The sequence below is a fragment of the Pteronotus mesoamericanus genome, unplaced genomic scaffold (genome assembly GCF_021234165.1).
Source record: "Pteronotus mesoamericanus isolate MK-2021 breed Mesoamerican mustached bat unplaced genomic scaffold, CSHL_Meso_final scaffold_165, whole genome shotgun sequence".
NCBI lineage: Eukaryota > Metazoa > Chordata > Mammalia > Chiroptera > Mormoopidae > Pteronotus > Pteronotus mesoamericanus.
In genome coordinates this window covers 2,227,582-2,244,433 of record NW_026555307.1, presented here as the reverse complement: position 1 = coordinate 2,244,433, position 16,852 = coordinate 2,227,582, and the positions used below count along the sequence as shown (strand labels likewise).

The following is a 16,852-nucleotide window of genomic DNA, read 5'->3' as shown; positions in this document are numbered from 1 at the left end:
CAAGTAATAGTGGTTCATGCACTTTATTGTTAAATAAGCCTTATTTTCCCCATTGATTTGAAATATCAATGTAATACAGAAAAATTTGGTCAAACATATATTTGGTCAAAAACCTGAAGATGTGTAAATCAAATCCATTATTTCCGCACCAGCCATCAGCTCCCAAAGCAGACCAACAAGTGGATTGACTGAGCGATGCCTGATGGCCCCTCTACTTGTGTGAACTCCAGGGTCTTCATCTGCTGAGTAAGAAGCTGGCTCACTGGACTGCTAAATACTATTCCGGCTCAAGTCCTTCCTATCCTGGGGTTAACACTATGTTACAAGGAAATAGTAACAACATTTTGGGGAAAAAATTCCATTTTACAACCATTTGGGTGGAACCATACTTATATATAACAAATAATAACTGACAGGAAAGATTTCCCAGTAATTGGAGAAATTGACTTAGTACCATCATCTTTACAGAAGAAAATGTTTGTTTGGGAGATGCATTGCAAAAACTTTGCTGATGGAATGACCATCAGCAAATACTTGATAAGTGCCTACTGCGTACAAAGTATCCCTATAAAGCTGAGAACCCAAAATGATTTTTTTAAAAAAAAGTATCAAGCCTGGTCCCTGCTCCCAAAGAGCTCAGAATTTAATTAAGTCATTGGTATATGTGTATCCACAGGACTGATATTCCGCTGGGACATGTTGGCACGGCCTTGGAGTGCTTTATAGCCAGGATGGTTCTGATGCTTCTGTACAGATGTCCTCGTGGAATGCTATTCTTGCGTAAAAGAAAATAAGTCAAGAATCAAATGTGTGAAAGAATCACATGTGGGATATATGAACCAGTGGTGTTAAAAAACATTAGCCCCAGAAACCATTCTTCAAACAAAATCTTAAGCTGAAGCCAACTACATATTGCATATGAAAGCATACAAACACACATGTGTTATACATTAGAGGGGCAGTGGTTAAAATGTGAGGGCAAAGGCCTCGACCTGGTCAGGAGACCCCCAATGTGACAGGCTCACATGGTGGAGAGGACACGGGTCTGTCCTTGCAGGCTGTCTACACGAAACAAGTGGCCTCTTTGAGCTTCAATCTCTTCATCTGTAAAAGGAGAGCTGAGACGATGGTGCCAGGACCCAGACTCCAGGAGGTCTCGACAGGTGTTCTTAGCTCCTTCACATCAGGGTCGCCTGTATCATGTTGAAGAAATTCGCTCTCCAGTGACCCTTCTCACCCATGAGTTACAACCCAGGCTCAGCCCTGATCGTCAGCCATTCTAGAGGGGACAGGCCAGCAGGATTTGGGATCAGGAAACCTTTGTTCTAGTCCGAGTTCTGGCAGCCAGCGTCTGCTCTCCTTCCCCAAGGCCTGACTGCCGCCTTTGCCAGGTGAGGATAATGATCTATTGATTTCAAAGCATGTCACAAGGGTTAAATGAGGCGTGAAAGTGCTTTGTCCCCTGGCATTTCTGCCTTTCCTGCTTTTGGTGCCAAAACCCTTAGCACGGACTTGGCAGGAGGCACAGTGTGCTGCCAGCCTTAAGACTCAGCTCTGTCACTTACTAGATATTTGTCCTTTGGCAAGGGACTTGCTACTCTGTGCCCTGTGCACAGAACCCACTCAGTAAATGGAAGCGACCATGATGACCTTTTGCCATTATTGTTCTCCGACTTGGGAATGGCTTGAGCCGATCTAGGGGTAGTGGGTAGAAGGCAAGATAGTGTCTGTGATATAAACACACACACACACACACAGAGGAAAGGGGACCCCCTTTCATGTCAAGAGCATGTTCAAAGTCCAGGTGAGATGACACAGTCCTCACCCTGGCCCTGTTAATGGTGCTGAGCTTTTTGTGGACCCTCTACTTACTCTCCAGCCATCCTGTAAATAGTTTTATCTCTATTATGCAGAGAATGGGGGGCACTGAGATGAGGGGAGTGAATTGCAAACTGGGGGTGAAAGAGTTGGGATTAGAATCTACTCACTCCAACCTCCAGAGCTCCTGCCCTCAACCTCGCTGGTCCACGAGAGGGAAGGGGTGTCTGGGAAGGCTCCTGTGGGTAGAGCATGGAATCACCTAGGAAAGCGTTTGGCAGCAGGTAGAGGGAAACACACTAATTTGAACAAATACGTGTTCATTTTTCTCGCGTGACAAGCATGGTTGAGCAGCTGAAGGATGCCAAGCAGAGAGTTTGGATGAGTCTCCGTGCTTGTCATAGCAAGGTAATAAGATGGCAGCCATGGACCCCTGACGCTGGAGCCACGCTGTGTTCCAAGCCGCTCTGACGGACGGAGGGGGTGAAGAGGTGTGTCTGACACATTTCCCCTTCTGTTAGAGAAGCAGACGTTTTCAGAAACTCCTGGGGCAGACTTACTCGGGTCTTATTGGCCAGAACTGGGTCAGATGGTCACTCCTGGATGCAAGGGAAGTGGGCACGTAAAACTTTTGCTTTCCGACCTTTGCAGTCTGCGACAGTGAGATGACAGGGTGGGAATGGCTTTCCGGTAGTTCATCAGCAGTGCTGCACATCTCCAGCCCTTGCCTCGAATACTGGGTGGGTGTCCTGGGGCTGCCAAGGATCTCTTGCCTCCAGGTACCTGCTTGCTGATGTGCATGGACCTCTTTGCTGTCCCTGGCGCACGGTGACCTCAAACAGCACCTGGACATTGTGGCACAGCGCAGCCGAGGTCTCAATCAACTTGTAGTCGAAGAACCACCACACAGACCTGGCCCTCTGGTGTAGGTGGGGAAAGAAACACACCAGTACACAAAGGGTGGGTGCATGAAAATGCACCTGCTAACTGCTAACATTTATTGAGTACCTGCTACAAGCCAGCTTTTCACACCTGCCATCTTCAACTCTATGAGATGGAGCTCCCGGGAGGTGGAAAGTAACTTGCCCAAGGCTAAGTGTACCCAGAGCTGTGGTGCACAAAAGCCTTTGCTGCTTCTCACTTCTTTCTGGAAGGTGGGGGAATGCAATTTCCTGGGACATTACTCCAAAAGGGGAATTAATTGTGTTAAAAAGACTTTACCGAGATTCCTTTGAGTCGCAGGAACCTAGAAAATGCCAGGCTAGAATGTGGTTAGACACACCTGGCTCCCGGGTCTTCATAACTAGTTAACTGCAAGAAGGGGGCACAGGTGTCTGATTTCCATCAACCTCTGAAGCCACTGAGGACACCCCACAGCCGATTCATTTTGGTATCTTTATGTCTTGCACAGGGGACAGAAGCTCTTGTAAGCTGAATGGATGGACGAATGAATGGAGATGCAACAGAGAAAGAAAGGGAATTGCTCAATCCCAAATCTCTGTTTCTCCCTTATCTGGTGTCCCCACCCCTAGAGCAGAGGTGTGTTCATTTTTACTGCTGCATAACAAGTTAGCACAAACTTAGTGGCTTAAAACAACATCTATATATAATATCATCCGACAATCTGCAGGCCAGAAATCTGAACAGGCTCAACTGGGTTCTCTGCTCAGGTCTCCCAGGTAGAAACGAAGGTTCCACCCAGCTGGGCTCTAGTCTGCTGGAGAAACTGCTTCCAAGCTCATTCAGGTGTGGCAGAACCTACTTTCTTGAGGCTGTAGGTCTAAGGTCCATGCTGGCTATAGAGCAGGGCTACTCTTTGCTCCTGGAAGCCACTCACATTCCTTCCCACATGGTCCCATCTGTCTTCAAAGCAGCAATGGCATGTCATGTCTTTCTGACCCTTGTAACAACTCTGCCGCTATTCAGAGAAAACTTTGTCTTTGAAAGTTTTACCTGATTGGGTCAGGCCCACCCAGATTATCTCCAGGTTTTAAGGTCACCTGACCTTGGGCTTTATATCTGCAAAATCTCTTCATGGCAGCACCTAGATTAGTGTTTGGAGAACTAGGGGTCAGGAAGTCTAGGGGGCCACCCTTAGGATTCTGCCTATCCCGGAAGGTTTCTGGAGGTTAGCTGCAAAGAGAGCCCCTCCTCTGGATCTCTGGGCAGGGTTAAGGCACCATCTTTCTCCTTCCTGGTATAAATTGGGCCCTGTTTTGGTGCAGAGGAATCTGTAGGAATTCACCCCTTATGGTGAAGGAAAAAAAGGAACAGAGTCCGAACCACCAAGGGTAAACCCAAATATTCATACTGATCAAACCTGTCTTCTGTCAGGCTGTTGGACAGGCCATCTATTAGTGCAGACTTAGAAGATTTGACCATTGGATTTCCTCTTCCTTCTTTTCTGGACATCTTAAAGTGACAAGCTGTCGACACTTTTCAAAACCGATTCTCAGAGTGAATTTGAGTTTGCCAACATAGCAGCTTCTTCATCACTAGGCAGAGATGATTCCTACAGCCACATAAGATATCTCGAAGGCTCCTCAGGCTCTCAGCGTGCAGGCCACAGGCTCCAGACATTCTGCTTTTCCCATTACTCTACTGGGTCCAAAATAGTGTCCCCCTGGAAAACCTATAAATGTGATCTTATTTGGAAACAGGGTCTTTGCAGGTGCACTATGCAAAGTTAAGTGAGGGCATGCTGATTTAGGGTGGCCCCTAAATCCGATGACTGATGTCCTTATGAGAAGAGGGAAGTTTGGGCACAGACACAAAGAAGAAGGCCACATGAATACGGAGGCAGAGGTCAGAGTGATGCAACTGCGAGGCAAGGGTTCCTGGCAACCCCCACAAGCTGGGAGAGGGGCCTGAAACTTTCTCCATCAGAGCCCTAGAAGGAACCAACCCTGCTGATGCCCTGATTTCAAACTTCCAGCCTCCAGAACTGAAAAAATAAATTTCTTTAAGCCACCAAGCTCGTGGTACTTTGGTACAGCTGCCCTAGGAAACTAATATACCCACCTACTAGGTGAGTGTTTTTTAAACCTGGTTGGCCATAGACGTTGCTATTCCCTATTTTATTTTACCACCTAGTGTCATTCATTTAGTCTCTGCCTTTAAAGCCTTTTAATTTGCCACCCTTGGTTTAATTAATACACTTAATAAAACTGGCTTCGAAAGCAAATACCTCATATTCCACATAAGAGTAAACTTCAAATGGATCGGGGATCTAAATATGAAAAAATGAATACATAATAGACTAAAACATGGGTTAATTTATTTATAACGAGTGTAGGGAGAGATTTCTAACCAAAACTCAAAATCTAGATGCAATAAAAGAAGATATCAAGATACTTAACTACAAAAAAGTAAAAGCAACTTTTCAAGGTTAAAACACCACCTAAAATGCAGTCAAAGGTAATTGACAAACTGGGAAAGAGTATTTTCAACATAAATCACACATGAAGGGCTAATATCCCTAATATATAAACAACTCTTATAAATTGACAGAAACAAAGACCCAAAACCTAATAGAAAAATGGGCAAAGAACATGAACAGGCGCTTTATTTTTAAAAAGATACAAGAATGGCACACTCACCTGGTTTTCAGGCTATGCTAGAGACTCTGAATTCCCTGTTATAAATTAATAAACATTTCTGTTCAAACTAGACAAAATAGACTCTGTTGTTTGTAATTTATCAGCACAGGCTATCTCCAAATATCATTCCCCCTTGAAGCATGGAGACTTTCCAGTATATGATACATTAAAAAATTATTTACACCAGCCTCTGGAGACAGTTTTAGAAGAGGGGTTCACTGATGTATTTTCAAGCAATCACAGTATAACTGCAAGGAGAGTGCCATCCTGTGGGGTGACTACTTTGAAGGAAAGAGAGTTACTGGGTTGGGTGAGCTCTGGTATGTTTGTTCCGTATTTTGTTTTATAGCTTGTCGCCTAAATATGTTCCCTGCCTTTGGAATGTGTTTTTCACCCATACTTGAGTCTGGGTGTGTCTTGTGTCTTGAAGAGTTTAAACCAAGCAATGAAGACTTGATTAGGATGGCACTGGGAAGCAATCTAGTCCCTCCATCTTTCTCTCTGCTTGACACCTCTCGGAAACTCAGGCAGGAGTCTACGGAAGGTGGATCCGGTTTCAGCATGGTGCGAAGTCTAGGGTAAGCAAAACTGCCTTTTGAAACTCAGTCAACAGAGCACAGTAACAACCTGAATGCCCAACAATAGGGGACTAGCTGAATAAACCATGTTATATCCAAACAGCAAGATTCTGGGCTGCCCTTAAAAACCATGATTTATAGAAAAGCCCACGACATGGACAGACATCTGAGATAGGTAAAGTGAAAAAATATGGGTCATGAAATATGGAGTATTTCCTATTTCTGTGGTGTGTACCATTTTTTTAGAGCTAGGTATGCATAAATATATATAAGTACAAGAGTGTCTAGAAAGATGTATTTCAAAATGCTAACACTGGTTATGAATGAGAAATGAGATTATTTGTGACTGTTACCTTGGTTTTTAGTGAGATATAATTGCACTGTATGCTTCACAAGGAGCATACATTACCTCATAATAAAAAAAACAACACAGTAATATATATTGTCTCCAATTTATTTGCTTTAAAATATTTTGGAAAGAAAATGTTATGCCCAGGTACAATGGGAAAAGTAGAAGACACAGGAATGGCAAAATGTCATCTTTTGAAGCTGGGCAATTGGGACATGGGGACCTTCCACACTATTCCTTGATTAGGGATATTTTTGAAAATTTCCATAGTAAAAAAAGGTAAACACACAAAACTGCAAGAAACAATGAATTGTTGGCTTTCAGAGTATTTCATTACTGTGGTAAAAGCAACAGTATTGTGAAAACAGTTGGTTTTCACAATAGAAATGTGAAAAACAAACAAATATACAACAGAAACAGGCCGCAGAACTTAATGATGAGAATCCAAGAGCCATTAGCTGTGTGACCTCTCTAAGCCTCAGCTTCCCAATCTGTCAATAGGGAGGATCCTTGCTGGCTGGTAGGCGTGTAATACAGACTCTGGTTATCATGTGGTTGCTGTTGGCTGATCCAGAGAAGCACCCTAGAAGCCTGAAAGCATGGCCTCACCCCCACAGCAGTTTTTGAACCAGAGTATGGGGATCAGCCAGGACCTGGCAAACGCAGAGGCCAAGTTCCCTCTCCAGGAGTCTGACTCAGTCTGTACCTAGGGTCAGGCTTAGGAATCTGCACCTTAAATAAGAGCCTAGGTAATTCCCACCAGGGAAATACCACACTTAGCCCAAGGCCAAAGACCCCCTGGGAGGCAGGTCTGTGTGGAGGGAGGTATGTGGCTAAGCAGAAACAGGGCTGGACGCAATTTGGGACAACTGCCCATTCCTGATTCCAGGTGGACTTTGTCAGCAGTCACGGCTAGGAAAATTGGCATGTGACAGGCACCTCTGGAGTCTTCATTTTGCAGAAATAGTGAATAAATGACGTCACCTTTGTGCTTTTCTCCTGGGGGGACAGAGTCTGGGCAATTGACTTAGGTCAGAATTTGGTCCCAAAACATATTAACTGCACGGCCCTAGCCCATGGCTGACCACTGAGCATCTGTGAAATGGGAACAATGACAGCAGTGCCAGAACCAGTCACATGGGATAATGGCAGTCACAAGAGGCTATCAGGAGTTGAGGCATTGGACAGCGATCCCCATCAGTAAGCTTAGGGACCCACTTCTTAAGGCTTCCACATTAGAGGCTGAGGAAAGCAGGGTCTAGAACAAAGGAAAAATGAAACTCAGTAAACCCATCCCACTTGCGACCACGCATCCTGATGACATACTCCCGGGGTAAAATAAGCAGCAGATCCAGGCAGCGAACCTGTGAGAGCACCTCCAGCCCCAACTGTTAAAGAAATCTTTGTCTTAATCTGTGTCTCAGTAATTCTGTTCTCATTTTCCTAATCCCAGCCTGGCCTCGAGGCTCCTCCTCTCTGCCCGATTCTAAATGAGAAAGGAAAAGGAAGGCTATGTGGCGGGGGGGGGGGGGGCGGTGAGTGTGTGTGTGTGTGTGTGTGTGTGTGTGTGTAGGGGGGAGATCAGGGTGGGGGTGGAGGGAAGGGGCTGCACATGGCATTCAGATGGCCAACCTGGTCTCAGCATGGTCACCGTCTACTTTGGTAATTTAGTATCACTGATTCAGACACATGAAATAATCCCAGGCACATGGTATCTCTGCTGCATAGTCATTTGTTTGGGGAATTTGTGAACTCCAAGTCTCTCTCTTTCAAAATAGTATTAATTTATGCTCGATTCCAGCCTATGGAAAATCCAGACAGACATATTGTCCTATCCTGTCCTAGACTGTGAGCTCTCCAATGGCAGGGCCCACTGCTCTGTCAGCCCCTGGCCCAAGTTAAACACAAGGCAAGTATGGCCTGAAGGAATAAGTGAATCTGCTGTCCCGCTCAGTGTTGTGTGTGGACTCCTCTCCCTATCTCAACACACAGCCCTGCCTTATACCTGTAGCTTCAGTGTTGATCATGAGGAGGAATGGCTACCCTCTGACCTACCCTGCACCCCCCTCCCCAACCTCCTCCCACAGACCCCCAGACCCTCCACTATGTCAATACAGAGGTGAATAAACGTTGAAACCAGGGGTCACATTTTGCAGAGAACAGGAAAGCAAGAACCTCCAAATAGCCCAGAGATGGAGTCTTAGGAGCCCTGGCTGGGAGGGAGAGCAGGTACAGCCTCAGGGCCAGGCCTGAGAAGGGATGTTCAGAAGGACTGCCAGGTGGGTGTCCACCCCTCTGCCCTGGGAGACCCTTGGCTGCTTCCCAGGGAAGGGAACAGAGTGCAGAAGGGACAGCTCCTACACATGGGGGGGCCTGTCTACTTTGGGGTAGTTCAGGCCGCCAGTTCCTTCACTGCAGGGGCTGGATCGCATTCTCCTTAGAGGCCCCCAAACCCTTACTGGAGTCTGATCCTATAGGGTAACATTTTATTATCCATTTAGTTGCATTAAATTGAGCTGGACTGAAGTTGAGGGAGACATGACACAGTTATGTGTCCTGAAACTGCCATTACAAATAAGCACAAACTTGGGGGCCTAACACGACAAAAATGTATCCTCTCACAACTCTGGAGGCCAGAAGTCCAAAGTCAAGGTGTGGGCAGAGCCATCCTCCCTCTGAAAGCTCTGTGGAAGGATCCTTCCTGCCTCTTCCAGTTTCTGGTGGCTCCAGGCATTCCTGGCTCCAATCTCTGCCTCCATCTCTGCATGGCCTTTTTCTCTGAGTCTCTGCTTGTTCTTTCCTGTCTCTTAGAAGGACACTCTCATTGGGTTTAGGGCCTACTCTAATCCATGATCTCATCTTGATTCTTACCTGAATTATAACTACAAAGATCTTACTTCCAAATAAGGTCACATTCTGAGGTTATGGGCGGGCATGATCGTTTGGAGGGCACTATTCAACCCAGTGCAAACATTAGGTAGCAAATAGCACAGCAAGAAGTGGTAAAAAAAAAAAAAAAAAAAAAAAAAAAAAGGCTGTAGGGAGCGGGGGAATCTTGATCTAGTGACTTCTGTGCTTCAGTTGTCCTAGTTAGTGGGGGCTCCTGAACATCTGGAGCTCCACTGTCAGCTGGAGGTGGGGCGTGGTTCCTCTTTTACATATGAGGAAATTGAGGCTAAGAGGTGTTGAGTGAACAGCCAAGGTGCCCCAGTGGGCTAGAGCTGGGACTGAAATCCAGTTTGATTTGGCACCAGAGCTTGAGGGTTTTTCACAGCCAGGCTGGGCTGGATTTGAGGAGCCCCAATGCTGGTAAGATCTCAAGATCTTTCCATCCTGAGGCACTAATTCATCAATAGAAGGTAAAGGTGTTAACTGTCTTAATTTTCATATTCCTTCACTCCCTCGCATAATAGATTTTGGAATGTGACTGCTTCCTTAGTCACTTGAAAAAGCGAGGACAAAGAAAACAAAGGTTGATTCAATTATTTGTAGAAATTGTCTGGACTGGGAAAATAAGGTAGAGAGACCCAGCTGGACCCAGCCTCTCCCCTGCTACCTATGTGAATTTTATGCCCTGGGGAAGCTGTCCTGGATTCCTGCTCCTTCACACACTTGCCAAACACCAGGGTGGCTCTGGGAGAATTTGTCCAAGGTGTAGAGAGAGGTGGAAAGCAAATTTTCTTTTTCCGCCAACTATGAAGTCCGAAGGGTGGATGGAGAATGTCTTGTTAGGGAGTTTCTAGTACCTGGGATCATGCCTGAAAAAATTCATTTATTAAATGATTCTCTATTGTGTATTGCCCAGAACCAAGTTGTAAGCTCCCTAGGGCAGTGAGGGCACGACTTTGTTTATGCCTGCCCAGCAGGGCTTAGAATCTGGTACATGCCAGGCCTCCATTGCGTTGCTGAGGGAAAAGACTCACCCTTGATCACAAGACATCAGAAGAAGGGTTCTAGATGTAGGGCAAGGGCGGAAAGAATTTCTTGTTCCTGGATTTCAGCTTCCTTATTTGTAGATGGTAGGACCGCTGCTGCAGTGGCAGAATTTAAAGGTGGTTGGATGCCCCACCTTTCCCCAATCCGTAATCTGGTGCCTATTCAAATGCCAGGGGAGGGTATGGCTCACCTGGTCTTTGACCTGTGGCCTATTTGCATCCTCTGGTTCCTAAACTAAGGTAGTAACCCACTGAAAGGAAGCTTACTTAACGGAGAAAACTTGTTCCCATCACATGCCCAAGGCAGGCCAATAGCCTCAGAAATGAGGGCGCCCGCCCTCTGTGAGCTCACAAGCCTCCAGGGCGGTTATTATTACCCTCACTCTCACTTTCTTAGAAGGTGGCCAGGCTCAGAGAGGCCAAGCCACTTGCCCAAGGTCACACAGCTTAGCAGACAGAGCAGGGATGGGGACTCGGGTCCTCGAAGCCCAGCTCCAGTGTCTTTTCGAAGACACCAGCTATCTTCCTACTGTGCCGCTCAGGAATAAAACAGGTCGGACGCCAGGCTTTTACCTAAAACAATGCTCCACGCAAATCTATCGGAACAAAAGCAACCAGAAATCCGCCCCGCGTTTTCCGCCCCTCCGGCTCCACTGACCAATCGACTCCGCTCGCCGCGGAGGGGAAGGACAAGGGAGTTCCAACTTGATCGACATCCTCAGAGAGGCGTGGCCGCGCCGGGGGTGAATCGAGATTGGGGACCCGAAACAATCACGGACCTAGAAGCAGCAGTTCGAGCCAATCAGCGGGGGGGGCGGGCCCTGCCGGCCCCGCTGTCGCGAGAGGCAGCCACCCCGCCCACTTGAGCCTCATCCCGGTATCCGTCAGCAGTGAGCACGGCTGCGCTCGCCTGGATCCGTCCGCGGCGCGGGGAGCCTGTGCGCGAGAAGCCTGTGCGCGAGAAGCCTGGGCGCGAGGCCGCGCGAGTGCCGGCGCAGATCCTTCCGCCGTCCGCCCGCGCGCCGCGCCCCGCGTGTCCCTCCATCGCAGCTCCTAAGGCGCCTGTCCATCCGCCCGCGGCCTCCGTGCTAGTAACGGCCGGCCAGCACAAGCGCGGCGGCGGCGGTGGCATGGCCTGGGCGGCTCCGTCGGGGGGCGGCCCGCAGTGACAGACCCTGCGGCGCGGGGGGAGATGGGGGCGGCCGCCTCCCGGGCGACGACGACGACGACGACGAGGAGCTGCCGCCGCCGCCGCCGCGCACCGGCCACCGCTGGGGACGGGCGCGGGCCAAGAGCCCGCCCGTGAGCGGGGGGCCCGAGGTCGCTCGCCGCCCCCGGCCGCCCCGGGCCCCCCAAGCGCTCCGCGCGCGCCCACTCGCCCGCCCCTGGCGGGGGTCTCACCCGCGCCGCGCGCCCCCGGCCCAGCCCGCGGCGCCCGCCCTCCGTCGCCCGGCCCCGCTGCGCCCCGGCCCGCCGCGCCCCCCGCCCGCACCCGCCGTGCCCCGCGCCCCCGGCCCCGGGCGGCGGCCTCCGGCCCCGGGCGGCGGCGCGGCACGGGCGGCAGCATGGTGGAGAAGCGCTGCCCGCTGCAGAGGGACGGTGTGTACCGTTGGTTCTCGGAGCTGCCGTCGCCACAGCGCGTGGAGTTCTTGTGCGGCCTGCTGGACCTGTGCATCCCTCTCGAGTTGCGCTTCCTCGGCTCTTGCCTCGAGGACCTGGCGCGCAAGGACTACCACTCGCTGCGCGACTCAGAGATCAAGGCCAACAACCCTGCCGACCTGGGCAGCCTCACCAACCTGACAGACGAGGTGGTGCGCAGCAAGCTGCTGGTGTCGCTGGCGCTGCTGGGCTCGGAGCAGCGCGAGGCGGCTGGCGTGCTCTACCGCACGCTCACGCACATCGACTCCATCATCCACAACTACGGGCTGCAGCTCAACGAGGGCCGCACGGGCGATGAGTTCTTGCTGCTCTTCACCATGGCCTCCAACCACCCGGCCTTCAGCTTCCACCAGAAGCAGGTGCTGCGCCAGGAGCTCACGCAGATTCAGAGCAGCCTGAGCGGCGGCGGCGGAGGCCACGGGGGCAAGAGCGCGCTGCCCACCTGCCCGTCTTGCCACAAGGTGAGTGCCTACGCGGGAGGCGGGTCCGGCGCCCCCACCCGTACCCCAAGTCTCCAACCCGCTCCCCCAAACCCCACCCACAACCTAGTCTCCACCCCGGACCTCAAAATTGCACTCGGTCCCCAAGCTTTCTCTAGGGATCCCAAACGCCTACCTGCCCATCAAGCCTCTACTCCAAACCCCAAGCCTCTATCCTGTGCCCGGAGTCGCCACCTCCCAATTTCCCCCTCCACGTTTGTAACCCAAGTTTCCACCCTGTACCCCAAGCCCCCACCCTCCCCCTGTGCCCGTCCCGCCTCTTGACCCGCAAAGTCTGCACCCCAAGACCTGTCTGGCACTTCACGCCCTGGAGCTGTGGCATCCGTCTCCCCGGGGTCAGTCGCGGGAAGGCAGGCCACGCTCGTGGCTCCCCTAGACGAACAGATAGACCCAGTCAGAGGTCGTGGCTCCTGTGCGGTTCTTTCAGCTCTTTGTCCTCTTAATCGGGCTCTTGAGCGAGAGATAATATTTACACATTGTGTCGTATTGGTTTCTCCAAATCTGTTGTTTATTACTAGAAAAGGAAGCCATTATGAGATGGAGATGAGAAGGCACTAGAACGTTCGCAGACATTCGCGGGTGTCGTGCGGCACCCCAAACCTGCGTGTCTATTTCCCTTAAGTGGGCGGGTGTCGCGGCTGGAGAGGTAGGGGGGGGTAGCGCGGCGGGGGCACGGGTGTGTGAGTACATGTACACATGTGTTCGTGAGTGCATGCATGCGTGTGTATGCATATTGATGGATGTGTTATGAGTGTGTTCATACGTGTGTATGTGTATTTATGAATGCACATGCGTACCTATGTTTCTGTTTCTGTTTAACAGACAGTGGCATGTGAAACAGTTATTTCTCAAGGCCTTCCTTTGTGGGTGTTGACGGTGTTGTGGGTGTTGAGTCTCCTAAGGAATGCTAGGTTAAGTTAGAGATCTCCAGTCTCCAAATTAAACAGGAAGGGCATCGTGGTGATACACTTAGAAATGTGAACTTTTGTCTAAATGTTTCAAAACTGAGTAAACAAAGTGGGGCTCAAACTTACTTTTAACGGACCTTTGGGACCCAGTGCCAAAACTGCTCCGAGAAAGATTTTTCTTTACCAAGTGTGTCATATTTACGATTACACACTGACATTGGGAAACAAGAGGTTACAGTCAGGACCAGTAGTGCTGAGCGTCTTTCTCTGACGGTGCTTAAGCTCTTTTAAGTTAAATGATTGATACTCTCTGATTGTTGTTGGTGGTTTTAAGCTATCTTTCAGCCTTGGATTGTGGCTTTTCTTTTAATGTCTTCCTCTAAGAAGTGGTTGTGGTCCCTGCGCTGGTTTTAATCTGTGTCCTACCTTTCTTGGTGACATTGACCTCTGAGGCTGGTTTTCTTTTTAAGTGTGTGTGCAAATCCCACCCATGTAGTGCACTATGGAGAAAAATGTTACCCCAGCTACAGCAAAGGAAAGCTGGGTCCCAGGCAGTGTGGTGATCTGTAGGGAGCTCAGTAAGCATTGGGGTGCCAGTGGACTGTCACCTGTTCATGGGATTTCAGTCCCCTAAGGTCACTTTAGTCTTCAGGTTAAATGCCAGACATGGATAATATCCATGGCTGTGATTCCAGTTGTATTCGGCTCTCGAGGGAGGGTCTTTTGCGTGCAGATGCATCACTTTATTAAAAGCAGAAGATGGTGGTCATTATTTTGGTGGGGCAATCAGCTAAAAGCTAGGGAGAAAATATCATGAGAGAGACTTTCTGTCAAGTCAGAAATCCCTTCGATGTGATGAAGGGGCTGATCTATCTATTCTCCCACTCCCTATCCAAATGGGCACTGAATTGACCAACTGAGTGACCTTGGCCAGAGTCCTCCGTCCTCCCGTGTTTCCCTATTGGAAGGCAAATTACCTGCCTCATGGACTTGTTTGGAGGGTCACATGAGGTCACATGTGAACTGCCCAGCAGATGTGCAGTGAGGACTTCCTTCTGTCCTCTTTGGCTTTTTACAGAGGAAAGCTAATTTGAGCAAGACACAGTGTTATAGAGTGAAATGTTTATGTCTCTTTGAGTGTTCATTTTTTTCTAAATTGATTGTTGGATACTTAACTTAGAATTAACAGTTTTTTTGCTCATCCTTGGGAAGTTGGAGAATTCTGCCTGACCTTTAACAACGAGGTTGTAATGAGTAACCTTAGGGCTATTGCTTCCTTATTTCTAAACAACCGTGGTAACTAGTTTTCCCTACATCCCCTGTATCACTGCTAAACTCATTTCAGTAATGTTCATTTAACTTTCTGTTCCTGTGCTGCTTTAAAGTTAAGCCTGGACATTGAGAAACTCTTTTGAGTTGCTCGGAGTAAGCAACTTGGATGAAACCTAGTGTTTAAGTATTTTGCTGCCTTAGTTTCTCTTAATCTAATATTTAGTGTAATCCTGAGAAAGCAACTCCATTAAAGCTCTATTTATATTTCTTTTGTAAACTATTGTATTTTGTTTTAAACTCTGGTCCTAGAGATTTTGTGTTTATCTTTTAGAGATAAAGATGTTGACTCCTCCATCCTTTAATCCTATTTAAAGTGACACTTCTTTTACATAGTTGCTCTTCCAAACCCTTACCATCTTATTTTAAAGTTCTTACTGCTGTTGAGAACTTGCAGGTGAAGTTTAGAAGTGTGAGGAATGTAAAACAGACATTTTTATTTTCAGAAAGAAAGGTATTCATAGCAGTAGAGCTGGTAGTAGATTGCAGTAGCTTTACTGTACTCTGAAGCTGACAGGTACTGCAGGTGTGCTCTCTCTCAAGGCACAATGGGAAACAGTGATAATGGTTGGTTTAGACTCACATTGCCTCTGTGCTTCCTTTTTATTTAAATATACAGCCATAGTTTGGGGGGAAATTTAAGTTTATCCTTTATAGTCTTTTCTCTGCCTAAGTGATACTGTGCTGTGGCCATATATGCTTAGTTTTTAAAATAACATCTTTATTGAGACTTAGCCCATATACCATAAAATTTACCCCCTTTAAAGAATGCAATTCATTGGTTTTCAGTACATTTAGAGAATGGTATCCTCTCACCTTTGTGTTTCAGAATCCTCACGGTAGGGATCATGATGCTGGAACTTGATTTTTTTTAAAGGGGCTGTTGAAACAATGATTTTAGAGTGTTCAGTGCAGGAACGTTGTGGGTAGTGGTCTTCCTTTGGGTTTCTTACCCTTTGTCCAGCCATCCCCCTCTTTGCTGCTTGTGCAGTCTTCCAGAGAGACTCTGTATTAACAAATCGGTAACTGGTATCTTACTACCCACATGGTCTGTCCCCTTCTCTTGGCAGTCTTTCCTGATGAGCATTCCGTATCAATCAGTTCATACAGCTTTTTCATTCTAGCTTATGTGTTATTTAATTAGTCCCTATCTGTGGACATTTTGTTCCCACCTTACCATTACAGACAACTCAGTGTCTTCGACATATTACGTATGTGTCATCTATTGGGTTGGCCAAAAAGTCTGTTACGTTTTTTCCATACGATGGTTCTACTAGTGCTTAGTTGTCTTTAACTTCATTTGAAACAATAATGTTAGATTGTATTGTGACAGCTGTCATATCAGCGTGCGTTTTAAAAAAACTTACCAGAATTGGTGAATTTTTGTGCAGCCATTTTAATATTGAAGATGGAAGAAAATATACAACATTGTTAGCGTATTACGCTTTATAATTTCAAAAAAGGTAAAAATGCAACTGAAATGCAAGAAAAGATTTGTGCAGTGTATAGAGAAGGTGCTCTGACTGATCAAACGTGTCAAAAGTGAGATTTGTGAAGTTTCTGGGTACCGTTGACTTTTTGGCCAAATAATTCTTTGCTGTGGGGATGTCTTATGCATTGAAAGATGTTGAGCAGCACCCCTGGCCTCTACCCACTAGAAGGCAAGAGTGGAACATAGCTGACATATTCAAAATGTCCAAATCAATGAAGTTATTGGTGAAAATGAAAAACGTCTTCTAGAAAAAAACATAACAGGCTTTTTGACGAACCCAATGTATATGACAAGCAGTATGTATGACCTTTCTCATTTCCATAAGTGTATCTACAGAATAGAAACCTGGAAGTGGGATTGGTGGTTCTGCACTTCTGTAATTACTTTAGGTACTGCCGAGATCCACCTTTTGGAATTCCCACAGCAGTGTGTGAGTACCTGTTCATGTACCTTCAGCTAGTATGAAAGGTTAGCACCCCTTGTCCCCTTCCCCAGATCTGTGCTGTTTGGTTAGGTGAGAAACACATCTCTGTGTAGTATAGTTTTATTTTATAGTTCTTTTCTGAGTGAGGTTGAATATTTTTTAAAGTGAACCTTTATTTTTGGCAAGCTGTCCATATCCTTTGCCCATATCTGTTGGGTTGTTGATCTTTATTGTTTTTTTAGGCGCTCTTTTAAGTTTCAA

The 16,852-nt window shown here is 47.7% G+C and overlaps 1 protein-coding gene across 1 annotated transcript in view; it reads left to right on the top strand.

Moving 5' to 3' along the window:
• The first annotated feature begins 11,711 nt into the window (after nt 1-11,711).
• ZCCHC14 (zinc finger CCHC-type containing 14) overlaps nt 11,712-16,852 on the top strand; it is a 57,003-nt gene continuing 51,862 nt past the window's right edge. The window contains exon 1 of the mRNA XM_054588936.1: nt 11,712-12,399. Coding sequence (XP_054444911.1) covers nt 11,845-12,399 — 555 coding nt within the window. The 5' untranslated portion in view covers nt 11,712-11,844. The remainder of the gene's footprint in view (nt 12,400-16,852) is intronic.